The sequence below is a fragment of the Lepisosteus oculatus genome, chromosome 19 (genome assembly GCF_040954835.1).
Source record: "Lepisosteus oculatus isolate fLepOcu1 chromosome 19, fLepOcu1.hap2, whole genome shotgun sequence".
Lineage (NCBI taxonomy): Eukaryota > Metazoa > Chordata > Actinopteri > Semionotiformes > Lepisosteidae > Lepisosteus > Lepisosteus oculatus.
The window spans coordinates 3,456,593-3,484,495 of NC_090714.1; the positions used below are offsets into that span (position 1 = coordinate 3,456,593).

General features: G+C 48.5%; 2 protein-coding genes and 1 long non-coding RNA gene across 8 annotated transcripts in view; 2 read left to right on the forward strand and 1 right to left on the reverse strand.

Moving 5' to 3' along the window:
* LOC107078950 (uncharacterized) overlaps positions 1 to 27,903 on the forward strand; it is a 385,366-nt gene that overhangs the window by 305,438 nt on the left and 52,025 nt on the right. The gene's annotated exons all lie outside the window — the stretch shown is intronic.
* tfap4 (transcription factor AP-4 (activating enhancer binding protein 4)) lies at positions 79 to 27,166 on the reverse strand. 5 transcript variants are annotated; one of them, XM_015359938.2, is made up of 8 exons: positions 27,087 to 27,166; positions 24,921 to 25,127; positions 12,272 to 12,437; positions 9,884 to 9,982; positions 9,051 to 9,221; positions 8,113 to 8,262; positions 7,405 to 7,572; positions 79 to 5,170 (listed from the first exon to the last, which is right to left on the reverse strand). In XM_015359938.2, the coding sequence occupies exons 3-8, from the start codon at positions 12,344 to 12,346 to the stop codon at positions 5,012 to 5,014; spliced, it is 822 nt and encodes a 273-aa protein (XP_015215424.1). In that variant the 5' UTR covers positions 12,347 to 12,437; positions 24,921 to 25,127; positions 27,087 to 27,166; the 3' UTR covers positions 79 to 5,011. The 5 variants fall into 5 exon arrangements, with proteins under 5 accessions (XP_015215424.1, XP_006637097.1, XP_015215421.1 ...); XM_006637034.3 differs by lacking the exons at positions 24,921 to 25,127; positions 27,087 to 27,166 and adding an exon at positions 17,790 to 19,002; XM_015359935.2 differs by lacking the exons at positions 24,921 to 25,127; positions 27,087 to 27,166 and adding an exon at positions 17,133 to 17,449.
* glis2b (GLIS family zinc finger 2b) overlaps positions 27,141 to 27,903 on the forward strand; it is a 48,107-nt gene continuing 47,344 nt past the window's right edge. The window contains exon 1 of the mRNA XM_015359856.2: positions 27,141 to 27,824. The gene's annotated coding sequence lies outside the window, so the exon portion shown is untranslated. The remainder of the gene's footprint in view (positions 27,825 to 27,903) is intronic.

A 27,903-nucleotide genomic window follows, 5' to 3' on the forward strand; every position in this document is an offset into this window, starting at 1 on the left:
TGGCACTGTCAGTCACAGCAAGCACTCAGAGACAGAAAACCCAAACGCGAAAAGCAAAACTCCCAAGAACCACAAATGTCTAAAAAACAAAGTACAAACTTTATTATCTTTCTTTACAAAGGCACGTGCCTCTTTTTTTTTTCCCAGGTTTTTTTTTTAAACAAAATATAATAGCTTCTCAACGACCACATGGATTTAATTCCATTTGACAAACAAAAAAAAAAGAACAAAAACCAAAATGAGATTCGTTGTTTTTTTTTTAAAAAAAGGTTCTGTAATTAACGTCGGGGGTGGGGGAGAGCAGGACTGGAAAAACAGAGAGAGACGCTATACAAGTGAGCCTTTCAGACAGAATGATACAGGATCAAGGGCTGGGGACTCACCCACTGGGCTTTAACTCACAGCAACAAGCGCTTTAGCAACTACTATTTCAATTAGAAAAATATTCCTCCAGTATAAGTGCTTCAAAGTCATAATTCATTGCCAATGTTTCTTTCACCAGCCTTTGATATGTTTTTGCTATCCTCAATCCTTAAAAAAAATAATAAAAAGAGTTGAACCTCTCGGGTTCGGCAGGGGAAATGTTCTGTACTGTTGGTGGGGAAACCGTGCCCCTCAAACACATCTGGAGCGATTAATCCGAGAGCTCGCAATTTCTCAAAATAATCAATTGGACCTTTAAGCTAAATGGGACAAATTAAGCACCGCTTCCTTATTTCAGCAAATAAGGCAATTAAACAAGATGCACAAAAAGCACAGCACTGACTCTCAGTGACCCTGGGGTGTCCACCTACTGCTATACACAGAAGACTTTGTAAAGACGAAGGACATGGTCTTCATTCCCTCCCTCTGCCCTGATTGGAAAGAGAATTCCTTTCAGCTCCACGGAATCGTGATCACAGTCAACATCATGGTCTGAGGAATATTCTCGCTGTCAGACCCGCTCACATCTAGCAGAACCGGCCCAGAGAATTTGCCGTGAGCTTTACAGGTGGGCCTGAAACTGGTTGGTCCACGGTTAGTCACTGGGGGGGGTTCACTGTTTCAAGAAGAGGCAAATTGTTCCCAGTCAGTTTATTGCTCACTAGTATGTTCAAACTCCACGCCCACTAACCTGTTACCAAGTCAGACAAGTCTGCACATACTACACACCAACTTGGCACAAAGGAGGACCTCTTCGTAATTCTAAAAACAAAATCAAATCTAGTTGTTTAGACAAACGTTTCAGAGATACTTTTCAGGAATGTCGGGGTCTGTCATTCACCTCACTTTCCCACCTCGTTTCCTTGTAACAGCAGTGAGGGTCGATGAATGAGACCACTTAAATACCACCTGTCACCCACTGCAACAGGTGAGTGGACTTTGCCCATGGTCACACTCAAACCCCAAGTACTACAAGACCAGAGGCAGGCCTCATTGTACCTGTAGCAAACTCGCTCAGAAAACAAAGACTTAACCCCCAAACTGTCCGATAAGCGCTATACAAAAATTCGAGGACTGCAATGTGTCGAAGAGCTCTGGAGGAATGTTTACAAACAGTTCAGTCCTACATTATCCATGTAAACGGCAATACTTTTTTTGCTCGTTTACTCCCAAGAAATCAGTAATGTCTCCTCAGCATGGATTACCCATAGTCCAATTGGACCCCTGCATCTACCGAGTTTTGATCCAACCGGGATATTAATCACAGGCTAATGGATTTCAATTTGCTATTTGAGACCTCAATTGAAATTTCCTTTCACAGCTTAAAAAGCTGAGTGAGATTTGGTACTGCGCTAATGTTTGTGAGTTTCTGGATTGTGATCATTCAGGTCTGCTAGCTGAAATTTAACCAAACGGACTTGGGCAGAAGGAAAACCAGTGACTCACTGAAAGATTTGTCCGATACAATGTCACCCCCAGCTTTGCTCATCATCAATCGATCACCTACCTAGAGCAGTTCAGTCAGAAATAAGGGTGCAAATTCTTAATGAGCAACTGAGAACCGACTGCAGAGTGTTTTGGGAGTGGAATAACACATCTTGAAGGTATTTGCGAAGGTACCTTCAGCAGGAACGAGCTGAAGAACACCTGCAGGATCTTATAAGTCCTGCCAATACAGTTCTCAAGGTCTGAGTTCAGAAAAAAAAAAGTCTAAAACGGCAAGCCGATCAGTCACAGGAATCCATCACATATGGTGATTAAGGGCCCAGTTGGGACAAAAACAACAGCAGAGACACTGGTCTTCCAGGACCAGGAGACCATTAAGGCAAGCTCGATTACGCCTGCTTTAGGCAAGCTGATTTTCTGTCCTGCAGGGCTGCTGTCAGGTGGCAAGGAGAGTACAGACTCTTTAAGACTCCCTGGCATAGGTGGCAGGTCTTTCTCACTGGTTTCTGTTTGACAAACATTGACTGTTGGTAAAGAGACTTATGCTCTCCTCTGTACTTTTGTGCAAAGCAATTTCGGAATTCCACAAATCATTTGTACAAAATTATGAAACAGAGAAAGAAAATACTCAGGCAGTGGAATCGGAGATGTTCTCCAACTTGCATGCATGGAACACAACAAAACCTCCCCAAGCATCTGTTTGTGCTCAATGCTGTTTGTGTTAAGCATCGAGCTTGGAAAATTATATCATCATCTTTCAATTAACATTTACGTGTTTTCATTTCCTTGCAGTCCCTGTTTTCCCGAAAGGCTGGGGGAGAACTAAAGGAAATTAAGCAGGAATGAATGTAGCAGAGCTCTGCAAATGACAAGATAATAAAAAAAAACCCAACCATGCCTCTTCTTGAAAACAGTCATCGACAATTAGCCCAGTTTGACTTCCCGGACAGCCAAATGTTGCGTGTCAGTACGTTTGCAGACCAATTCTCTGAATCTCGTTTAGCTCGGGTCTGACATCAAGATTTTATATTCCAACAAACCTCGAGTTTAGGGCCTCAGGCATGAGACTGATGGGAATGAACAGATCCAACAAGGGACAGGGGAAACTGTATCTATATATACGCACCCAATGACCACTGTTAAACAGACCATATATGCCAGCATATTTACATTTAAGAAAAAGAAATAAATCTACATTGGGTTGCTTATAGCAGCACCACTCCAAGTTGCTGAGCAGGAGCATGTGACCTGACGACCAGCACGAATGGAGAGATTGCCACACTAGGATTCCAGTTGTTTGTCAAGAGAAAGACAACGATACATAACAACCACACACTAACGCACTCATGTTACAAGAACTGTGTCACTTTCTGAGTAGCCGCACGTGATATATCAAAGGGACCAGTTATGGAACTTTTTTAAGGGTGGGGGGGGAGATGTGCTCAGGGGAAAAATTCCGAGGTCAAACGGAATCTCCAGCCACTTCCGGACAAAGGGAGAGGCTGGGCAGTCCGCGGCAGGCGGGCGCGTTTTCTCTCGCCCCAGGGTGCAGAGGCGACGGCACAGCTGTGAGAACCCCAGGGGGGTGGATTTTTTAAGCGATGATTGTGCGTGTGAGCATGCATAGATCAGATCCACCGACACACGGGCATCAGCGACGGACTCGACTCAGGCCGGGGGGTCTGCAAAACACGGTGCCTGAGTGCGTATATATATATACACAAACACGTACAGATGCCAGGGACCGGCGTTTACAGATCTGCTGGGAAACACGCGCCCCTCTCAACCCTAAAAATTGCCCCACTGGCATCGCGCAGCTTCATGAAGCCTCACGGCTGTAGGATAGCTTATTCATTGTGACATCGACTCTTTCTATGACGACAAAAACGAAGACAAAAAAAATCAAAAGTGGATTCCACCGCGACTGGCATGGAGCAGCCCCACGGTTCTCAACCGTTTTGCTAACAGAAAATGTTACAGCGTCAGAAATGTAAACTATACACGGTGCAGTGGGAATCCTGGGTAGGTTACAGTCTTTTGGGCGGGAGGGGCTTTTCCCCACAGGAAAGATAAGTGCGCGTCCAGTCCGGCAAGAGCTGCCTTGTTACGAAGTGCATCCCAGATTTCGGGGGCTGGTTAAGGACTGTCGCTCACTTTTACAGCACAGAAAAAAAAAGAAGCTGCTAGCTGCTGGGTATTAGGACAGGGAAGAGTTTCAGACATGTACTGGATGCAGATTCCTGTCAGCTAACGGAAGCTACAAGAAGGTTATATTGTTTTATGTGGACACTTCCGGAATATTGCTCAGAGAAACACGTGGAGGTGAAGGTGGAGCCAGTCGAAGCACTGAAGGCCAACGGATATCTATGCAACGCTTCTCACTGTGGGCAAACTCTGAAGTGTGTCTGTTCTTGCTTTCCCCAAAGGGGAAAACTGGATACTGTATCTGAGAGAACTCTTCAGAAGCGCCCATCGAAGGCAAACTCTTTGGCAGTCTTTATATCTCTGCTGATCAAACTCTCGAGATTTTTTTCGCGTTCTCTTTTTCTTTTGCCTCCCGCTCCGGGCGATTTTCCGATGAGGAAAGCCCCCAAGACAGGCGTCGGCTGCTGGCAGTGAAAATTGGAAAATGCTTCGTGGCGAGACGGGCGCAGGGGAGGCCGAGGTCGAAAGGCGATGCTGTTTCAAAGGGGGGACCCTTCCTCTGTCCAAAGCTTAAAGCTCAAGGTCGGGGGGGTGGGGGTGGGGGGACAGAAACTTTTTTCGGTAAAAAAAAAATGATTTAAAATTCTCACAGTGTCAAGCTGCACGTAGCCACCTTTGGACGTCTCGAAATTCAAAAATAAAAGGAAACTGCGAGGGAGGCGGCGAGGGTGAGGGGGGGGAGGGGGGTTAGTGGCCTACTGAGTTTTCCTCTTAAGCTGTACAGTATCAAAAGTGGAGGGCCAGCTGTGTTTCAGCTCGAGCCGAGGCTCCGGACTTATCGCGCTGTCCCCAGAAGAGCGGAGCAGCGGTGAGCGAGAGTGTGAGTGTGTGCGCGGATCCGCGCGGGGGGTCTGTGTGTGTGTGTGTGTAGGAAGATGCGAGGGGTCCGCGGGGCGATCTTTCCTCTCCCCACCCCCACCCCTCCCCTCCCTCCGGATCAGGGCAGCTCTCCGTCCCCTGCTCCCCCCTCGCTGTCCGAGGCCGTGTCCGAGTCGGGGGTGTCTGGGAAGGTGCGGCCGGGCGTGACGATCACGGCGCGTCGCTGCTCCTCGTCCGTGCCGGCCTTCTCCTGCGTGCCCTCGATGTGCTGGATGGCCTGGCGAGACAACGGGGACGGGGAGGGGGAGGGGGGGTCACAGAGCTGCCAACCAGCTTTCTGAAGAACCCCAACTTTCTCATTAACGAACACCCCCAGATCAGATCAGATCAGCCCCATCACTCAGATAAGAGCACAGGAAGAATGAATTCAATTCGACATGTCTGAATCTATTCATTATCCCTAAAGATTAGCACCACTTTCCAGTTGTTTCAGAGCCATATGCTCACAGACTGCAACATACAAAACTCCCAGTTACCGCAGAATGAACCACATGCCGCTGGTTCAATTAGAGACTTTCACCCTTAAACGTACTACTTACACCCACTAAACCCACATTACTGCTAAAACATCAGCCTTTTATCGTCCTTCCAGCATGCTTCTTTACACACCTACAGAAAAATCACAAGTGCGTAGAGGACAATTTTACACTTTCTTCTACAGCACCAATCACAATCACTTGGTTGGTTTTAACTTTGTGCGACATTCCAAGAATATTGCCTTTTTTCTCTCTGCGCTCCAGTCCAGAAAACGGCGTGTACAGTTTTCAAGGATGTGGTGTGGATCCTATATGTCACAACGGGAAAAAATGTTCTGGGACAGCAAATCCAGGAGTCTCCAAGTCTCTAAAGAGGTCTAATTCACCAGCTTCTAAACTCTCAAGACTGCAGAGGCCTTTGGCCAGCTTCAAAACCCTCAGCGACAGCAAAACCAAGGAGCCCTGCTCAACAGGACTATCAACGTTTCTGCATAGGAGCTTCTTCCTACAAGAAAAGTCAGTAAAAACACACGCTGACAGAGCACCTACGAAGTACCGCCGGAAAAACAACATTTACCAAAGCCTGCATTTGGATTTGCCTAGCCTTGTTTAAAAAAAAAAACATTTACCCAGCTCAAGATCCAAACGGTATGCAAAAAAAGCACCTTCCAATGCTATCAGATGTCCCAAACAGGGGAAGATTTATTGTGCTGGTCAGCAATGCTCAGTGTCCTTGACTGACCTAGCTGTGCCCTACTGTCCCAGCAATTTGCTTATTGACACAGGATCCTAATTCAGTCTTGCTGTACTTAATGCATGCTCGGGACAACAAAGCTCTTTGCCCCAGTGAAGAGGAAGGGGGCGTTTTTCTGTAAAAGCCCAGAATTTAACATGTTGCTTTTCCCCAGTAGGTCACCCTTCTTTTATGCATCAATCCACAATACTAATGAAGCAAAAGGGACTCTGCTGAAATGGTCACACAGCAGAATCTCCACGAACCAGACTGAAACTCTACCTAGATGTACTGTATGAAGCTGTCTCAAGCATCCACACAGAAGGCATTTGGCACAACAGCCATTAATACAACTAAGCAGCTAGGAACAAGTAATAGGTTTATTCCATGCTGATTTTTTTTTCCCCAGCATGGAATAAACCTATCACTTGTTCCTTTGCAGCCTACGCATGCTGACGCAGCTCCCCACCTGAACTAATAAGCACCTAGAATACTAGGACACCTAGAATACCCAAAATAGCATGTAATCAGAACACTCCCCTTAGACACTCCTATTGTCCTCCCATAAAACACGTGAAATCAACTGTGGCGGTGTGTGTATGTAGTTTAAGGTATTGTGAAAACAGAAAGAAGTTCACATAGGTGGCTATGTCAGCATGCGCAGGCTGCAAAGGAACAAGTAAAGGTTTATTCCACGCTGAGAAGACAAGTGACACAATGTGCCTGAAGCCAGTCGAATCATTGTGTCTCCCTTTGTTTCAACATGGAATAAACCCCTACCTGGTCCTATGAAATCAGTGATACAACCTTACTTTTTTTTTTTACTTATCTCACCTTCCTGCTTGTTTTCGAGCCATATTGGGGGTGATACCACACGATAAAGAAAGCACCAGCATGCTACGAGCTCTGTTCCCAAAGCGCAGGTCAGGCATGCGCCAGACTTGAACCTGTGAAACTTCCCGCAATATTTGAGCTCTGATTTACAGTATCTTTTCAACCACGTCTAGACAACCTTGCATAAAATATCGAGGTGCAAAACACAAGTCTACTCTGCATAGCGATGGCCTATCCACATGCCGTGTGCAAAAATGAGAAGAGAGAGGGCACACATCTGTCCAAGGCTGGAACCTGGAACACATGGTTACTGAAATCAACGGGCAAAGCAGATAACGACAGCTTGCATCACAGCTCCGAGGAAGGGCAAGGAAAGGCTCTTGTGCGGGGGCCCGGCCCGGCCCTCACCTGCACGATGGTGTCCAGGTTCTGCCGCGACGTGGACACTGTGTTGATGACGGAGGCGGGGCCCATGGTGACCACGGTGACGTGATGGGGCAGGGGCGGCAGCGCGGGGGCAGGCACGATGACCGTGGGGTGGTGGGTGGGGGCGGGGGTCGTGGCTGGGGGCACCACCTGAGCGAGGCACACAAAAGCAGAGCGGTCGGTCAGCCCCACGCCAGGCGGGCCAGGACCTCGGTTGTACGTCTCATCCGAAGGACGGCGCCTTTTTGTACAATATAGCGTCCCTGTCCCTATACTGGGGCATTAGGACCCACACAGACCGCAGGGTGAGCGCCCCCTGCTGGCCCCACTAACACCTCTTCCAGCAGCAGCCTCAGCTTTCCCAGGAGGTCTCCCACCCAGGTGCTGGGTCAGGCTCACACCTGTTCTAGGGGCACTGAGCAAATCGACCTCACGGACTTCTCGAGAATCAGCAGTGAGCCAGAAGACACTTGTGGGAATTCTGGGACAGTGGTTTGAAGACACAGGACAGGAGGCAGGTCTTTACACAAAGGGCGGCGGGAGAATGGAACAAGCTTCCCCAGCCATCTTGCTAAGGACGGACACTCTGGCTTCTTTTAGGAAACGTCTGGAGGACGACAACTAACTACTGAACACCCACTTGGTTAAGAGCGGTCAGATGGCCTCGCCTGGTCAGCGGTGTGAACTGACCTGGGCGCCGCCGCCGCGCAGGGACTGCTGCTCTCTCTCCAGCCGATCGTGCTGCTGCTGCAGGCGGAGCCGGCTCTGCTCCTGCTCCTGCACCTGCTGCGCGATCACCTTCAGCTTCTCCGGGTACATGTGGGCCTCCAGGGAGCGCATCTGCCGGGGGGCGGGGGGGAGAAAGGGCACCGGCGTCAAGACACACACCGCCAGGGGCTCCGCACCCCACTGGCGCTCCATCCTGGGGTAACCCCACGAGTCATCACACAAGACTGAGCCCTTTCCTAATCCGTTTGTGCAGTACAGGGTCACACAACACAACACCGAAATAGGAAAAAAAGCGTTGCAGTTACCCTTCATTCAAATCAAGAAAATGAACTTGCATGGTTCGGCCAAATCACCATTAAGGATGCAAACTTATGGGGCCTGATTACATTTCGGCACTCTATTACGCACAGCTGAACAGGGGTTAAAGTATTCAGGTATTCAGTACAGTTAAAATGGCCATGAAGTGAACTTTTGACTAAACCTTCATGATGCAGGCTTTAAAGGTTCCCCCCCCCATTACAGAACAGACAACACCAGGAGGCAGAAGGTGAATTTTGGGGTCGGAGATTAGCCCAAAAACCACCGCTTGCAATTCACAGCTCATTTTCACCGACGGCAAGCAACATTAAAACATAGAAGCATAACAAGAAAAGCCGCATAAATAAAGTTGAAATGACGTACAAGTTTCTGTATTCTGTAACTCTTTACCTCTTTTTGGTCTGAGGAAGTTAGTAGCTGTGATCTGAGATGTGAAGATTAAGATGTGCCTTTCAATATCATGCCTCTTTGACAGTAGAGAGGCAAGTCTGGTTATTTTTCAAAGCCTTTCCCTTGTCTAACTGAATCACATGAACTTGTGCTTCGCCCCCAAACCCCACGCAGCGCCCCCTGCTGCCCACCTGCTCCTCCAGCATCATGCGGACGGAGCGCTCCTTGTCCAGCTGCTGGCGGAGCTCGATCATCTCCCGCCGCAGGTCCTCCACCTTCTCGTCCTCCAGGATATCCGGCGAGCCGATGCCCTCGTCCTTCTCCTCCGCGCGTCTCCGCTTGGGCGACGAGCCGCTGAATTCCTGCCGGGGAGCGAGAGGTTGTGGGGCATGAAGTCTGGCACTCCTGCCCCGGACTTACACACGGGGTCCCCTCGCTACACCGGACTCCACAATCCATCCGGCCATTTTCTAACCAGTTCTTCCAATTTAGGGGTCGCGGGGGGAGCCAGAGCCTATCCCAGCAAGCAACAGGCACGAGGCAGGACACAGCCTGGGCAGGACGCCAGTCCGTCACAGGGCACACACTCCCGCCAAGGCCAATTTTCCCAGAAGCCAATTAACCTGCCAGCGTGTCTTTGGACTGTGGGAGCAAACCAAAGCACCTGAAGGAAAAACACTTGAACATGTGGAGTGTGCAAACTCCCCACAGACAGCACCCCCGGTCCGGAATTGCACCCGGGGGCCCCAGACCTGCGAGAGAGCAATGTTGACCACTGCGCCGCCCTGCTGCCTGAAGCCCACAATCGCAAACACGAAAAAAGTGAGCGGAGATGAATTCTCCAGGTCGCTGCTCATTCTAATCGCTGTGCTTCAGGACCCCCTACCGAAAAACAGGCCCTCTCGTATGACAGGGCTGCACAAAGGAAACAGGTGCAGCTGATTCAGGAAAAAAAAAGACACTGAAACGGGGAAAGCCGCCCTTCCTTAGGCCGGAACAGACCCACAGGACGCCCCTTCCTTACCTGTATAAAGCGCTTCAGTTGGGTGTTCTGCTGCAGCAGCCTCGTCTTCTCCTGCTCCAGCGAGAAGATGTACTCTGCCGTCTGCTGGAGAATGGCCGCCTGGCGTGGGTGGGGGAGGGGGAGAAAGAGAATTTCACAGGAGAGAAAACAGGTGTTGCGCCTGAGGACATGCCTCGCGTCCCTGGCCCGTCCGGGAAAGTTTTGTGCGCCAAAGAGACGGTCGTCTGAACATCTGCGGACTCTGACCGATGCCCCGAGGCACTCCCCCACCTTCCAGGACATTTATCATTTCTGCGCCGGGCTGGCAGAAACATCACAGGCATTCGCAGAGGTCTGCATTTGGAGACTAGAATTAGAAAGACCCTTAACCTGCTCCATCTTTACGTTCGCTGCAAAGAAGGTGGCTTCTCAGCGTCTTGACTGGGTTTCTGGAGTGCCGACCTGCAGAGCTAGCAAAGTCTTCACTGCGCACTGACTGCTCATTGTTCGACTCCACGCAATGCGCCCGAGTGAAACTAAGACATTTAAGTTACCTACTCCTCTCCCACCCCAGTCTGTCTGCTAACAAGAAAAAGGACCGTTAAAGAAACGCAGAAGCACAATGAGATCGGATATCGCCCGGCCCTGCTTCGGATCGCTCCGAATCAGTGTAACCAGAGGAAGAGAGGGGCTGCTGCAGTACAGCTTACTGTTCAGGTCTCTAACCACTCAGCTCAGCACCCTGGGCTGTGACGAGAGCAGGCCTGGGCGCCTGTGCCCTTCGATGCCCTGGACGGCGTGTGAAAGGAGATCTGCGCGGTGATTCTGAAGTTTCCAACAAGTTGCCCGTTTTCACAGAGCGAACAAACGCACCGGACTATTTCACAGCTAGATCTTCAGACCAACCATGACCAGTAATAAACAACCAGTCACAGACGCTTTCCGTTATGTTCTAAACTCATAGCAGGCACCCAGGCAGCCGCAGAGAGGAACGTTCTTCTGCTGTTTTAAAAGGGATGTGCTGAATGGAAGCGCAAGACGCAACTGAAGTTCGTTGGCTGACCAGTAGGTGGCAGGCTTTCCCTCTGGACTAGAAATCCCTAACCAGCACCACCGCGCTGCGAGCATCACAGAGCATCATTTTTTTAACTCTTTTATAACCTTGTCCTGTACAGTGGTTTGGAAAAGTCCCACAACACTGACTTAAGGCAGGAAAGGTAATCCCAGAGTCACCAAAAAGTTCAGTTAATATTAAGTTTAATCAAAATTTCTTATAATTTAAGGAAATGGAGACATATTTCCTCCACTCTCTCCCTACTAAATTAGTCTCAGATCATAACGCAAGCCATATTTATATAATGGATGATTCTTTGGCCAAATCTTTTATCCAAAGCAACTTACAATTTGAACCTGGTTACACTGCTAGACGCCTGATTAATGGATCCTGAACAAACCTCCCTGCATCACCAGCATCTCACCCGGGGCTTGAACCCACATCCTTCACAGAGCCCCACGAAGGAGAGGCTACCTTCCGGATGAAATGTTCAACCGAATTCCTAACTCTCTGTTGAATTAAAAGGGGAACCACAGTCCTAATATCTCAGACCGGTTTTTAAATCTCGGTCACAAAAGAAATTAACGATATCGAAAATAAAATGACATATTTCGAATTAAGCACAAAAGCGTCAGCTTTGTGAAAGAACTAAGTCGCCATGCCGTCGCAAACCCCTGGTCTCGCGAGACCGAGAGCTCACGAGAATTGTAACGCGCTGCGGCCCTTCCCGCTCACTAGTCCCTGTAATGACTAATGTCATGAGATGTACGAGCGAATAAGTACAGGTTGTGCAGCAGACATTTCACCGCAGGAAGTTTCTAACGGGATCTGCCTGCAGAGTGAACAAGTAAGTTCCACTTATCGGCAAAACCATCTCAAAGTCGAGAGCAATACTTCTACTGGATTAAAAGAGATGTCCTCACACGCTTGCTGGTTTACAGCCTAGGGCCGCTTCACCTCGTAAGATGTTGTGTCGCCTCGTTCTGAATCGCAGATCACGGCGCCGCGCACACCTGGAAATGTTGCCTATTTTGTCAAGTGGACAATGTGGACATGTGATTTGACTGCGTTCTGAAATCCACTCATCAATGCCGATTCTTTCTAACCCCAAAATATGAAAACACCGTTGCAGCTCCGCTTTAAAAGACCCCAGTATGCTACTCCCCAGAGCAAGGATGCACCCCCTGCTCCCCGTACTCAACCCCTACTCTGACGACTGCTGTCTGGATGTGATCTGCCGCTGGGCGCGCCGATGCCGGTGGACCTGGAGCCCTGCTACCCTGGGACCCCTCTCCTAGCGAACAACGGCTGTGATCCCCCGGCGGTCCGCAGCCTGGCCGCTGTCCGGAGCTCACCTTGCTCAGCTTCTCCCCATCCGTGTGCGGGATGAGGGTTTTGAGGGACTGGAATCCGGCGTTGATGCTCTGCATACGGCGGCGCTCGTTGCTGTTGGCGATCTCCCGGCGAATCCGGCGCTCCTGGTCTCTCTGCGTCTCTGGGGTGAGGGGGATGTTGGCCAAGCTGCAGTCGCACAGAGAGAGCGGAGACATGACATATCCACGACGTACTCAGGGTCAATGGGCAGGACCACCCAGGACACTAGGGGCTGTTTTGCAGCATTGTAAAAGACGGTAAAAATCAAGTGCCAAAACCCCAGACGTGTCTCGAGCTGTTCTTGACGCGAAAACAAGGATCTGGTTCTGATTCTCCAGCCACGTCAGCAACAAATTTTTCCATTTTCTCAAGGGCATCACTTCTTTTTGCCCACCCCCCAATTTAAGCAATCATCGCCGACAGCCAGTAGTGCTTCTTTGTCCTGGATAACTGTTGCAAAAGTCAGAATGTTAAGGCCAGAAGCCCAGCCAATGCAAGATGGAGTTTCATCTTTTTTTCCTGCAGTTTTAGAATCGCCGCTGTCATTTCAAAACTTAGCACCCATCGTCTTTTAGGATTTAATAATTTTCCTTTTCTCAGACACCTTTAAAGGGGATTGAACCCACTCAAAATAACCACCAAAGCCCAGAGCAAAAGTCAGATGTTGCCACAGCCACTTCCTGTACCCAGCATTCCCTTGGGTACCAGTGAACAGGCCCCAGTCCGCTGTTCGGATGCGACACTTGTCATAGCAGATGGGAACCCTTTAGCCTGCTGTACACATGTACAGAATACCCCAGTCCTCAAACTACTTGATCAGCTTGTGGTAGCTTGAAGTAATGTTGCTGACAGGCCTAAGGCCGCCATTAACTATTGGGCTTGTAATTTATAATTGCTGAGTGGGACAATATTCTAATTGAAACCAGAAATATCTTAAAATAAACTGAGTCACTACCGTGCTACGCTGAAATCCATTTCCAGCTGGTTGCCCTAATAGGAAATCCGCAGACAGTGGGAAGAGTCACACCAATCACTCAAGATGCAAAACGTTTTATTATTTATATTTAAGTTCTGAGATCTTGGGGCCCCAAAAGCACATTCAATTAGTTTGCGAGTAACTCTACACTTGAACAGTGTTTTGCTACACCTGTTGCTTTCACTGCAATATGAATTTATGAAAAAAAAATATTTTCATATTACAATCTGCTCTTCGGGCAATTTTAAAGTGCTTAGTTTGCATATTCAAAACATCTTGCAAGAGTGAAAGTGATGACGCATATCCTAGGCCAATTTTGTTTTTTAACTCCCGCCAATTTACAGAACCTTCCCAACTGCGATGGCTCCTACAAGACTGATGGAATTGGATAACAGTATATTTGAGAGATGATCAATTCAAAGCACTGGATAACCCTTTAGGTAGCTGGCATCTGAGAAGTAACAATGATCTTGAATGGATATGGAACACTTACATACATTATGAAGCCCTTTAACAAGAAATACAACAAATTATCTTTCTGAGTCAACTAACACAGACAATGTGAATAAGCTGAACACAGATGTGAGGTTAAACCACTTGGCATAACGGAAAACGCTTCCTGGACACTCAAACGGGGGGAAAGTTTTAAATCAAAGCAACAGGTAAAGGTTAACATTGTAAAAACATTGAACATTAGGAAGAAGAAACAAAACATTCCTCCTTGCTGAGCCCTCTCCACTCCACAAGAGACGTGACTCATACCTGGAAGTAGTGTTTCTTCTATGTATTTTTCATGGGGGGAACTCATCTTTCCTTGTGCCTTTGCAGACAGCACCCACTGCTGCCGTTACCTGCGCGAACCTGGTTTTAAACCAAGCCTATTTTGCACACTAACTACAAAGGAGAGGAGAAAGAAAGGGCAGAGCCCAGACCACAGGCACTGCAGCCCATCCTGGTTTCTGCAGAGGACCAGAGCAGAGCATGACTGCCCTCCCAGATGGGACACTGGTCCCCACTGACACAGCTGGGTTTGACTGGAGCTACTGGTGCAAAGTTCTTCTCTCAAGATACAACAGCAGTGTCTGCAGCAGGGACTCAGACCCACAATCACTACGCTACACCGCCCCTCTCTCACACACTGTCTCTCTCAGTGCTGCGCTAGAAATTCTCCCAACGCCTCTGCCATCCTCATCAGCACCTGCACAGCTGGTTCACCGCAATCATGGAAGGGTGGATGATAACCAGGCCGCTCACTGCTTCTGTGCTCAAGACTCTGCACAACAACACGGTCATCCACACAAGGCCACCCCCTTGCCGGCTAGCGACAGGATGGGGTCTGGGCTGCACGGCACAGCCCCCAGAGAACTTCCCATGATAAGAGCATCCCTGCAGCCGACTCTAGTTCAAGAATGCGCTCACATTGGCTCGTCCGGGTTACCTGCGCCTCTCAATCTGCAACGAGTTGGGCTGAAACAAAGGCCTGAGGGCCAGCTGAACGCCAGCGCGCACATGCGAGGCTTTATTGACAGCAAGCATCCCCGCCCCCTCTCTCCAGAGCACACGCCTCTGCCCCGCGTGTCCTCGTCACTTCCAAATGCTTATTTCTGCGGCAAAGAACGTCGGCCTGAAATCTGCCACGCAAATAAAAAGGGCCGCGAAAAACAATCGAGAGTGTTAACGATCCCCCCCGCGATTAGCTTCCGTTTCTGCTCTGGCAGTTAACGAGACCGGCTTTCAGACACAACCTACGGGGATATCCCAAACAAGCCCAGAAGAGTCATTACACAACAGCTTTACTCTAGAAAAATAAACGGTTGCGGTTCTGAACTGGTGGATCAGAGCTTGCAAGTGCCACACACAGACAGGATTTCCAATGGTACAAAATGGTACAATGGAATAACTCATTAATGCCAAAACAACAATATTAATTGCATTCACGTATATAGCGCTTTTCTCGAAGCGCTTTACAGGTAAAGGGGATCCCCTCCACCACCACCAGCGTGCAGCCCCACCTGGGTGATGCGACGGCAGCCATAGTGCACCAGTACGCTCACCACACATCAGCTATCAGTGGGGAGGATGACAGAGTAATGAAGTAAGTGATAGGGATTATTAAGAGGCCATGATTGGCAAGGGCCAATGGGAAATTTGGCCAGGACACCAGGGTTACATCCCCTACTCTTTTTGAGAAACACCCCGGGATTTTTAATGACCACAGGGAGTCAGGACCTCAGTTTTACATCTCATTCGAAGGACGGTGCATTTTTGTACAGTGTAGTGTCCCTGTTCCTATACTTGGGCATTAGGATCCACACCGACTGCAGGGTGAGTGCCCCCTACTGGTCCCACTAACACCACTTCAGCAGCAACCTTAGTTTTTGCCAGGAGGTGTCCCATTCAGGTGCTGACCAGGCTCACACCTGCTGAGCTTCAGCGTGATATGGCTGCTGGCTAAACTCTTAAGGGTTTGCTGCCAGGAGCTGTGTGGTGGGACTACCTTTCTCTGGCCATCAGGCTCCAGAAGAAGCAGACACCTTGAGCCAGACTAGATTGTTGCAGTTGCTCTCCCTCCTGAAAGCAATCAAGATGTTCATTCATAATGAGGCCTTTTCTCAACTTAAAAGAGTACTGATTGTATACCTCGTTTTACTTGCATCAACATTGTGAGGATGCATCAAGGTGACACCAGCTCTTCACAGGTGTGGTGGCTTCCAAACTGGGAGCAATGTGCTGCGGATGTCTGCAGTTTCTAGAGAATGGTGAAGCAACACAGACCACCTGCCAACACAGCTCGTTCACCGAGTGCTATACCGCCGGGGGGTTGTTCAAGACTTGAGAGAAAGAAGACCAGAGATTTTAGCAGTTCATTCTGCGATAGATCACATCACATTTTTAATAGCGTCACAGGATTACATTTTATGAACAGCGACGCGCTTTGGGTTGCAGAGAACAATACGTTACAGGTGGGGATCTATGTATTTCGCGTAAATTATTCAAACGTAATTTACCAGGCACTCCATACTTGTAACGCTTTAATTCCCTCCGCTTTTCAGTTCACATTGAAGTGCTATCGCGCATATTAAAAATAGGACGCGGCAGAGAAATGCTTGGCACATCTTAAATTATATTGTAACGCAACGGGGGCTCAGGCGGGCGCCCTTGCCGCATTAGGTCGGCCCCTGCACCGTCCGGGGCTCGAACCCGGGACTTTCGCGTCTCTCTGCAGCGACCTAGCCCCGTGAGCCAAAGAGAGATCTCTCTACAGCCCAGTAGCTGTGGTCCTGCTATCACAGGGAAGGGCGGTGACGTCACCCGCTCTGGTACGCCGGCTCTTACACAGCGCCTGTCGGCCGTAAGCGTTACAATATCAAACCATACAGGACATCTGTTAACCCCAACGCAAATAATATGAGTTACACAGGCACAGCATGGCAAGAGATATTTCCTACAGTTCCCAAGAGCCCGTTCGCTTAAGAACTACACTTCCCAGTGGCACCGCGAATGGCTACCCATTACTCCTCCTCCTTCATCGAGAGGGCTGCAGACGCATTGACGGGCCTGCTGTAGAATACACACCCCCTTTTAATAAAAGACTGCTTAATAAATCTTAGTTCGTCGCCCAACCACAAAACCTTCGAGTTTCCCCCTACCGAAGAAAAACAAAACTCGCCATTTTAGGAGCTAAAATGACACCCCGCGCAGTTAAGAACTAATCCGAGCGCACCGACGACCCAACGCCATTAAGAACAATGCGATCCAGCTTCCTTTACTGTGCGCTAGCAGCATGGCTGAGCGACGGCGGCAGACGCAGTGCAACTCGGTAAAAGAGGTTGAAAACAGTGAAATACGGCCCGAGGGACCCAGACCTGGAAGGGGTGCACACCGGGCCACGCGTGTGGATTAAAATATCAATGTATTTCGCACTCGGCGGGCGTACGCAGATACCCAAAAGAGACGCACAAAATCTCCAGCGCTTAGCGCACACCACAAGCATGGCCGCAGAGCCACAATACCTCCAGTCATTGCACACGGCGGAACAGTGCCCCCCCGCCCCAAACCACAGTTTAAGGAAATCTCCCCAGTGCAAATGCCACCCCTTTCCAGTGGAAAAGGTCACTGTAACCCCCAATGTTGAAACACCCCCCAATCGGTGATGTAAAGCAGGGCTGCACACGAGGTGAAACCGCTTTGTGCTGGAGTATATACAGCCGACCAGCCCCGCGGCTGCAGCGTGGTGTTGCAAACCACGTGGGTTATGTTTGTTAGGCAGAAAATGTTCATTTTTCACAGAAATGAAACAAAGTAACAATAACGCGGCGTGCACCCCGTCACCCCGCAGCGGCCCGCCGCCCAATTAACGCAATTAATCGCCTAATCACGCCAATTTCGCTGCCGTTCCTGGGGATTACCCGTCCACACAATAACACACAAATCAAATGAAGCATGCTGGAACAGCACCGTCGCCCCGCCGGCAGGAATACCGAGAGGGGGATCAAATGTAGAAGGAAAACGAGCATACACACCTACAGAGACCTCCAATCACTTCTTTCTCCGTTTTTCTGAAATGTTGTAAAGAGGGCACCTTTTGAGTCGGTACCATGAAATACTCCATGCTTTTTTCTCCAGTTTCGGATCCGCGATTCTCTCCTGTACCCTAACTGCAGCCTCCGGATACCTCGCTTTTCCTGCTGCTCTGATGTGTTGTATGTATATGTATGTTTAAGAGTGCGAGTTGTAATGTTACTCTGCTCTCAGCTGATGGGGTTTCCTCAATGTGAGTGCGCCTTGCTCGCTCTCTCTCTCTCTCTGCATGTACGTGTGTGTATTTGCAGCTGATCGGATGTCTGTTTCAAGGCGGGAAACAGCTGGTAGGAATCACTAAGCACTACCAAAGCCTCCTTCCGCAGAGTAAGGAATTGCATGTAAACAAAGGACTATTTAAACCGAGCTACACTGGGGGAGACGCGAATGCAATAAAACTGCATTACTCCCGCAAAACACATTTTACGTCGCATGTGCAATTGTATCGCTGGGAGACGGCGAGGGGGGGGGAGGTCGAGGGAGGGTGGCAGGTATCGGGCGTTTTTTTTTCTGTTCTTCCTGTGAAAAATGTGAATGGGGGCCGGGTTTGCGCGTCTGTGTGCGAGCGAGCGGGTGTCTCGGTGCATTTGTCTTCATTCGCCACTATGAAGTGAACAGGCACCATCAGCTGACAATTTGGCAGGAGCTGCAAAAACAGCAACAACCCGGGAAAGGAAGAGGCGAAGGGAGGGGAGCGAGCGAGAGAGGAGGGAAGGCGAGGCGAGACTGACATTGAAACAGCTGAACTTGTTGTACACCATTTTAGGGACAGGGAAGTTAGAAGCGCGGAGCTCGCTGTTCGCCGAATTGTCACTCCTGCTTTGCAAAAGCAACAAACTGCAAAATGGGAGCGAAGGCGAGCGCCCTCGTATACAGCGCGCAATAAAAAGGTTGTGAATTAATTTTTTAAAAAAATAGAAATGGCTTGCCTTGCGTTATGAAAGCTCGGTGGTTTCATATGCATGCATTTTTCATCCGTTTACTTGAAGTGGCGGTCGCCTGCGATTTGGGGGCGAATTGGCATCCGTTGTCTTTTCGAGCTGCCATTTAAAAACGATTATGGGGAGACTGAGGCGTGAGCGTGAAAAAATGTCATGTTTTCAGCCGCAGATCCAGCCCAGTCGTCGAATCCGACACCCGAATGTTCCATAATTTACACCAGGGGATGTGAAACAAACGACGCAGACACGTGCTTTGCATATGAATCACAATGAGGGTGTTGCGCTGGTTTTTTTGGGCACGGTTTCCCTGAATGGTGTATTCAGAAATAGTTCTGAATTGCGGCGATTATCCTAACGATTCAGGAATGATTTCTGTGGGACGTTGTTTTCGTTTTACGGCGTGTAGTCTGTAAGCACGCCACGCCACCTGGGCTTTTGTAGGGTACGCCCGGTTCCCGATTTAATTATAAAAGAGTGAGACTCTTCAATAATGGGTGAAGATTATTAAAAAAAAACCCTGTTACCTTTGCAACGAGAAGATACACTTTCATGCTGCGCTTCAAAAGAAACCACTTATGTCTGCAACTGCAACAAGTTCTCAAAGTTAACAATGAATCCCCAACTGATCATCATATTTGTCGTAAACAGGGTGGATCAAAGGGCCGTTTAAAGTGCGGTTAAAAGCACAGACTTCGCACCAGGTTACAGTCTTTTTGCGATCTGTCTCTTCCAAACGGCCAGTGAGGCTCAGATCTGGATTCATGGTTCAATGTCTGGGGCGCACTCTGTGTGGAGTTTGTGTGTTCTCCCCACGTGTGCGTGGGTTTCCTTCAGCTCCTCCAGGTCCCTCCCACAGTCCAATGGCACAATGATAGGCTGCTTGGCGTCTGCTACAATTGGCCCTGTTTTGAGTGCGTGTCTTTGTCTGCGTGTGCCCTGCTGTCCACTGGCCTTCTGTCCAGGGTGTATTCTAGACAGGCTCCCCCTGACCCTATATTGGATAGTGGTTAGAAAATGGATAGATGGTTGAATTCCACTAGGCCCCTCTGCTGGCGAGTCCACCTGAGATATTGTTCCAACAGAATCGTGGGACAAAGGCATCGTTCTCTGGCTATGTTGGTTCGATTCTGTTTTTCCCGTCATCACTGCGGAGGCGTTTCTTTTGTACTCGTGCAACAAACTACGCTCAGTCTATTTCTATTACACAGAAATGCCCGAGAAATAGGCACCAGATACATTTTTGCACGTTTGAAAAAGACTATTCAAGGACCAGATCACCTCTATGTGTTCACACCTACAGGTCAGGAAGTCTACAGGCTCTTCATTTCCTGGACTTAAAACATCCCACTGCCCTCATGTCTAGTTTTCTGTTAGCTATCCTGTTTGTTTATTCCTGATCTCCTATATTGCAAGAATCAAGTGACGCGCCTAGATCACACTTGGATACTAGAGAAAACTCGAAACAATGTGCACTATCCTGAGAAATCCCCTGACGCCATGGTACTTACATTTTTTAAACAGTCCAGAACAGTGCGAGTTCTGTTTTTCAGATGTATTCAACAAGCAGATGAAACCCTAATCTTTGTATAGGCACAGAGAGAAACCCTTATAATAAATGTGTCCCTCTTCTGTAGATTATTGACCGTTATTGATTATTATTATCAGTGCAGCCGATTGTGCTGTTATTACCTTGCCCTCCTACCCCATCCTGAAACCAGCAGTGTACTTGGAGGGAGTCGACTTTTGGTCCTCGAGCGACGCCCAGCTGACTGGTTTGGGGAGCTTTTGAAGTTATCAAAGGGGCGGCTGCGCCCCATTGTAATTTGCCTTGGGAACATTTGTTTTCGGCGCACAACAATGATCCCATCAATTCGAGCGCCGTGAATCCCGTCCATAGACCCCGCGCTGCCGGGAAGTCACTACGTTTGTTCAACTTTGTACTTGATCGATTTTGATGTGTTTTTTCCCCTCCCCTTCGTATTCTGGTTTAATCCCTTGTACGTTCACTTTAGTCCCTGCTGCCCTTGGAGCACAATGTTGTATAATGAGTGTGGTAATTAATGGCCTGCTGTCTGCATCCATTCGCTTCCTATCCATCCTGCAACCTCATACTGCAGCTGTGGAGCAGGGAATGGTAACGCAGCCTGAGATCAGATCCCCGGGAGCTGACACGAGTATCCCTGCTGTCTGCACAGAAACGTTGGGAAGAGAATTCACTTTAATCCAGCATAACAACCCCTCCCCGGTGGCAGGCGTTGGAATCCACACAGTACTCGCTGTGAGTGAAATGGGATTGGATCTGCAAATTGACTCTGGCGGGAGACAGGGAGAGCAGGCGGTCTCTGTGATGGGCCTTGCTGGAGGTCCTTTCATCGGTCTCTGCAGGGGTCGGGCACGTAGCTGTGTCCATTGTGGAGGGGAGGATGTGACTGCAGAAATGAGATGAATTGCCAGTTGCCGGCAAAAAAAAAAATGGACGCCGAGATAAGCCTTTTTTCTTCCTGCATTGTTTTTTTGGGGGGAAAGTGAAAGTACACAGAGCCACAGAAACTTTTTTTATTTCAAAAAGACTGCCCCTGTTCCGACTGGTGCCGACCCCCGGATCTCCACAGCTGTGCGACTCTCTCTCCCAGTTTTGGAAATTGGAATTGCTTCTTGTTGATCACCTCGACTTTTATTGCAGTTGTTCAAGGGGGGAGCTGGGTCACGCATGCGTGGGTTTTATTAAGTTTTATTCCACATTGACAAGTACAAGAAAAGAAACGCAACGTTTCGGCTGTGGAGCCTTCTTGTGTGTGAAGAAGGCTCCGCAGCTGAAACGCGCTTCCTTTCTTCCCTTTTCAGCATGGAACAAAACTTATCTTGCAATTACCCTGGTAACAACACAAGATGTGCAAGGACCATGCACGCCAAACTCCAAAATCTGCTGCGCAAGCCTTATAGCCTCAGGCGGAGGAAGAGATGATACTCTCACTGATCCTGCATGATCACAGGCCAACTGCCAATTACTGGGATCACCAGTGAGTGGTACCACTAGGCACCAGTTGGCTCATTTCATTAATGACCTTCAGTTATTGCTCCAGAATTAATTTCATTCAGGATGAGGGTCTCCTCCAAATATCCATCCATTCAGTTTTTATTATCGGCTGATCCAGAACAGGGTTCTGAGGGAGCTGGGGCCTAACCCAGCAAGCCATGGACGCAAGGCAGGATGGGATAGCAGCCCATTGCAAGTCGCATCCAAAGATACACACGCACTAAGCCAATTAGCCCACCACTGTGTCTTTGGACTATGGGAGGAAACCAGAGCACCTGGCAAAAATCCACATGAACAGAGAGAGAGCAACCTCCACACAGATGGCCACCCAAGGGATCGAACCCAGGGCCCCAGTGCTGCAAGGCAGCGGTGCTAACCACAGCGCCACACACAGGACCGTGCTGCCCAGAGGACAAATATTTTAAAATAAAAATCCCACCACATACACTTCATGATTATGAAGGTCTCTTGAACCATTCCCTGAGCAGGCTGTGGTTGTGCGTTATCTGCACTTTTGCCACCTCTCCACCAGGTGGCCTGGTGACAATGCTAGCCCTTGGCCTCTTGTGACCTCAGCTCACCTCACATGACTTGCACTTGCTTTGTCACATGGTTTTTGGACGTTCTTAGCAGCCTGCCGCTTGACTGACACCACTATTATTTCCAAGTGAATACCAACTCGAATGTGAAGACTATCTAGACCCTCCAGGACCTAGCTCTTATGCTGTTCCGTTCATTGAAGTGCAGATCTTTTCTATCCTCTCAGTTCTTTTCCTCAGAATGTTCCCTCTCTCATATCCCGGACTCTTCCCTCTCAAATCGGCACACTGTCGCTTTTTCACACTTTAGAATTTGTTTTTGAATACCTCTGTGCCTAGTTTTGTAAAAGGAATCCTTCTATCCATCCATTTTCTAACCACTTCATCACAATTCAGAGGAAGCCAGAGCCTATCCATCCCAACAAGCAACAGGCGGAAGGCAGGATACACCCTGGATGGGACGCCAGTCCTTGGCAGGGCAGGCAGACACACCCACTCACAAAATTGTCCCAGAAGTCAATTAACCTACCAGCATGTCTTTGAATTGTGGGAGGAGACTGGAGCACCCGGAGGAAACCCATACAAACTGGGGGAGAACATACAGACTCCACACAGACAGCACCCCAGGTCCAGAATTGAACCCAGGGCCCCAGTTCTGTGAGATAGCTATGCTAACCACTGCTCCATTCAGTCTTACTCTACACTGCCTATCTCCCACTCTTCAAAATTACATCTCAGCATATTTTCCTTTCTCTGTCATACACCTTAAGCTGTCACTCCATCTGCAGCTGCCATTGCATTTCCTGGATGATGCCAAAAATCTAGTTCCCTTGCTTCGGCAGCCAGAGAATGTGCTGCTGCTGCTTTGCCAGGCAGAGTCTAGGACCAGTGTGCCCCTGAGCCTGGCAGATGAGCAACAGTGCCACCTGCCTGTCTGGAGTTTGTGACGCTGCTGAGTTCCACCTCCTATGCACTCATCTGGTTCTGGGAAGGAATCTGATGCTGTGTCCCTGGCTCTCCTCTAATAAGCTTCTTAAATTGTTACCGGATGCATTTCTAATTTCAAGGGGGCCTATCTTGTGAAGCTTTCCTTTGCCTCATGTGGGATTCCACTCTCTCCAAATGCTCCACACTCCTTCAGCCAAGGTTTAACTACAATAGTTTCACACCTGTTTCCAATTACTCGGCAGCCATCTTGGCTCAAGGCCTCACTAGGGTCCGGCTTTGAGCCAAGATGGTGGGGCTCCACCAGGGGCCTTCTCTCACTCCACCACAGGTCTCCTTATTTAATTTAACGTGCCTTTTTATGTCTACACCACAAGCCAGAAAATAGTATGGATAATAAAAATAGATTCTGTTATCTTACTGGCATGAAGCTGAGCTCAGTAAATGTGCTTGGTCAGATAAACTATTTTATAAGTTACAAAGCTTAAATACGACCTGCCTTCAAGACGGAGAGCAAGCATAATGCCGAGAGTGACTATGGTATGAATACACGGTTAACATGCATTCTTCTATCTCAATCAGAGATGGAGGTTCTTTTATCATCTCGGCACTGACAGCCACAATCACTACAAAAGTTCTTCACAAAAAGCATTCACCGCTCATTGGCAGTTGTTGGGCTTTTCCACAACCAAACGTCTACCACCTCCAAACACATGACTCATGATCAAAGAAAAGTAAGCAGTAGGGTGGCTGGCGAGTGAGCATTTTTGAGCCATCCTGGACCTACTGTAGTTTATTTGTACGACGTGTGAATCTCTGCAGTTCTGCAAGTAGCAGAAGATCTACAGAAGAGCCGTGGGTGGGAAACATATAACTCCTTTTCTGCCCTTGGCTCGCGAAGTGACGTGGTTTCCTTGAACAGATGGCCACCTGGGTTCTGCATGCAGTAGAATGTATCGAAGAAAGTGGTCTGACAAGTGCAATAACAGTCTAACAATCGTCTTTACCTGCAGACGTCTTACAATTAACAAGTGTGTTTGTAATGGTGTTTCTTGATTAAATTGTCCTCAAATATAAAAGCATCGCTGAACAGATTAACTAACTGGTCCTGGTTTACTTTAATTTCAGCTATCAAAAACCCATTTTCTACTGTTGTTACAGTTGTGGAGAATTAATTTCCTAATTGATATGTACAGTATACACGTGCATCTTTATTAAGATCCGGCAACAACTGGAAATTGGCAATAAACAAAACTGGTTACCTGTGTCTGTCCTGGACTAAAATTCAGAAGACCGTTGCAAGTAGTTTAATTTAATTCAAGAACAGTAGATAAAAAAAAACACAGTTACAGGTTTGAAATGCATGTAAATATGCGATTAAAAATGTGGAAATAAAAACCACACTGAAAATAATACAGAGAAATGGACTGACTGTTAATGTATCGTTCAGTGTGTGGAAATGGCTTTTTTATTGTTCCTCTCCGTTTATAAGCTCTGGTTGTTGCTCAACACAGCTCACCCTTACGACCTAATGACTCTGTGTGTGTTGGGGGGGAGGGTGTTCAGGTGCCAAAGCAAGTTCTTTTCAGAGTCCTTTGCCATTTCACGTACCACAGCCCAGGAACCTGCAGGAGGCCGTGCGAAGGTGATGCGTCTCCCTCTGGCGACGTGGCAGTGATCACAGGCTCCCACTGGCTCAACACAGGTTCCCTGTTGCATGGCAACCAGAGGACATCCCGGCCGACTCCACGGCTCTCGGCCCCGGCTGGAATCTGCCAGAGGTGCGCCGAGACTCGGGGAAATCCCAGTCCGATTCAGCTAATAAAAAATAGGAAACAAAGGCCACAAGCTGGATGGACCTTGCTTCACCACAACGCCTCCCAACAGCACAGAGCCTCCCATCCCTGTGCAGGAGGTTCAATCTCTGTTTTTCTGGGTACTGGACCAGGTTCTCAGGACCTTTTACAATCAAATGTTTGAAAAGGTAAAGGTAGTTTCCGATTGGGCTGTATATACAGTAGCAGCCGTGGGGCAAACGACCATCAGTCCATTTCCTGCCTGCTTTATCCAGTACAGGGTCCCGGGGGGGAGCCAGAGCCCATCCCAGCGAGTCTGACAGACTCAGAGACAGGATGCAGGAGGTACAAAGATGACCTCCAGGCTTACTAACATACCTGCCTTATGGCTTAAAAAAAAAAACAACTTTTTTGTTGCATCAGCCAGCAGAGATTGTGGTTCTTTACGCAGAGTAGAAACCAGAATGCAAACGGCCTTCATGTGCTGTAATAAAGTGGAACATGTTGACTCGGAGTCGATTTGTAATGATGCCGAGAGTGGCGGAGACACTGCGTGTTTCAGGCTTCGCCATAGTTATTCTACCGTCGTGTTCTGGGTTGTGTGGGTTTCCGAAGAGATGCTGGTAGTTACCTGTCTTCTGGAAAAATTGGCCCGAGACATGAGTGTGTGCCCTGTGATGGACAGGTGTCCTGTCCAGGGCGTATCCTGCCTTGTGCCAATGGCCTGATGGGATAGGCTCAGGCTTCCTCCACAACCCACAACCTGAAGTGGTTAGTAAACAGAGGGATGGATGGATTTTTAAAAATGAGTATAGACTCTGCGTTACCAACGGTGCTAAAAAGTCAAGAATGTTAATTTCCCAAATTAGTGGGCACTATATCACCCAAAGTTCAATTCTAATCAAAAGACATGATCCTGTAGGAGTTTCTGTGGGATGGATTCAGTTTTTGGAGTATCTTCGCCCCCTGGTTCATGAATGAAAACCGAAAGAAAAAGATCTGTAGACTAGTCCAGTTTTAAGTTACTGCCATGCTCGTCCTGGTATACAAGTACAGACTGTGTTCAGAGTTTATCAACGGGGATGTGAGATTTAGCTCTTGACAGGCCTGGTGTTTTCTGGTTTCTGTTTCACTCAAAATCTCTGTGAAAAGATTGGTGTTTTTAGGTAACTATCTTTAATGGAGTGAATATCTGAGGAGACCATAAGTCCTATATATGTCTAAAATAATACGATTTAATTATTTTATTGACTTGTTAGGTGGGAATAAAAAACAGATGTCTTTAGTTCTCCCAGGTACCATACCATCTCTAACTGCTTCATCCAGTACACAGTCACAGTGAAGCCAGAGTGTATCCCAGCAAGCAACGGGCACAGGGCAGGACACACCACGGATGGGACGCCAGTCCAGCACAGGACAGGCACACAGACACTCTCGCCAAAGCCAGGTTTGCCAGAAGCCAACTACCAGTATGTTTTTGGACAGCGGGAGGAAACCCACATGAACACGGGGAGAACATGCAAACTGCACACACAGACTCACAAAATTAAAAGAAATGATTTCTTCAGAGGCCTAATCTAAAAAAAAAAGATATTTCAGTAACTGGGCTCGGATTTAAGCTCCTTCCTCTACATTCAATGGCACCAAGTATTTTAAATGTACTATCAAAATCAACTGAAATAAAGCTACAATCAGACAATTAATTCTACAAATTAAAAAAAAAGAAGCCCCAGACGATCTTAAACATTTGATGTAAGAGCGGGAGAAACGTAAATGGAGAATCTGGACAGATATTTGAAGGGCAGCAAGGCTACAATTTCCTGTTTGATGTCGCGTCAACAGCAATAACATATAGACGCTGCACGCAGTATACAACGTGCACGAAAAGGGCAGCGATTCCCGAGTCCAGGAAGCGAAATTGACGCGGTGTCCTTTAAAAAAAAAAGAGAGAAACGGGGGGAAAAAGGGAGAGCGAGAGTACCTTTGGACCGGAGCCGAGCGCCGCGAGGGCCAATGGGAGGAGCGCGAGGCATGCGCTGAGCTGGCAGGGTCTGGGCTGGTCTGTGAGAACAGGGAGACACGGGCTGGCGTTAGTCCGGGCTTGTCTGCTTCAGACAGCCGCTGGGAGAGCGACCACCTCACCACTCGTCTCCACACGGCGCAGACGGGTGGATCTCGGAGACCAGAAACAAGGGGCAGCCCCCTCTTCCCTCTCTCTCTCTCTCTCTGCGCGCCCCGCAAGAAAAGCCCGTGACCGCCGTCGCGAATAAGCGATGCACCTCCTTCGTCTGCGAAAATTACTGCGATAACACATAACTGGTGGCATATTGTTGCTACTAATGCAAACTGAAGATTAAAGTTTACATTCCGAACGAGGTTTCCGAAGGGCGAAATGATGGTCGTATCCCTTGGAAACTGACAAGAGCTCCTGTATATATATATATTTTTTTTAAAAAGAAACCATCTCTCCCCGGTTTTCCACCCATTTCACAGAAATTACCGACAATGGTTCTCAATCTCCCTTTCTGCTCGCCACCTTAACCCGCAGTGCCTGTCATCTTCCGAGCTAAGGAAACCGAGTCTGAAGACGAAGAAGGAGAAAAGAACACTGTGCAGCGGGGAGGATTTGGGGAAGACGAGGAAAGGAAAAAGTTTGCCCCGAAGGAAACCGAAGTGCCCGAGATTTTCGGCCATTCTGAGGGACGGAGTGTTTTCTGAGGTAACCCATCCACTTTTCGTTTTATTCAGTCGACCGTGTGGCATGCGGACGTGACAGTGCTTTCTCGCGTACTTTACAC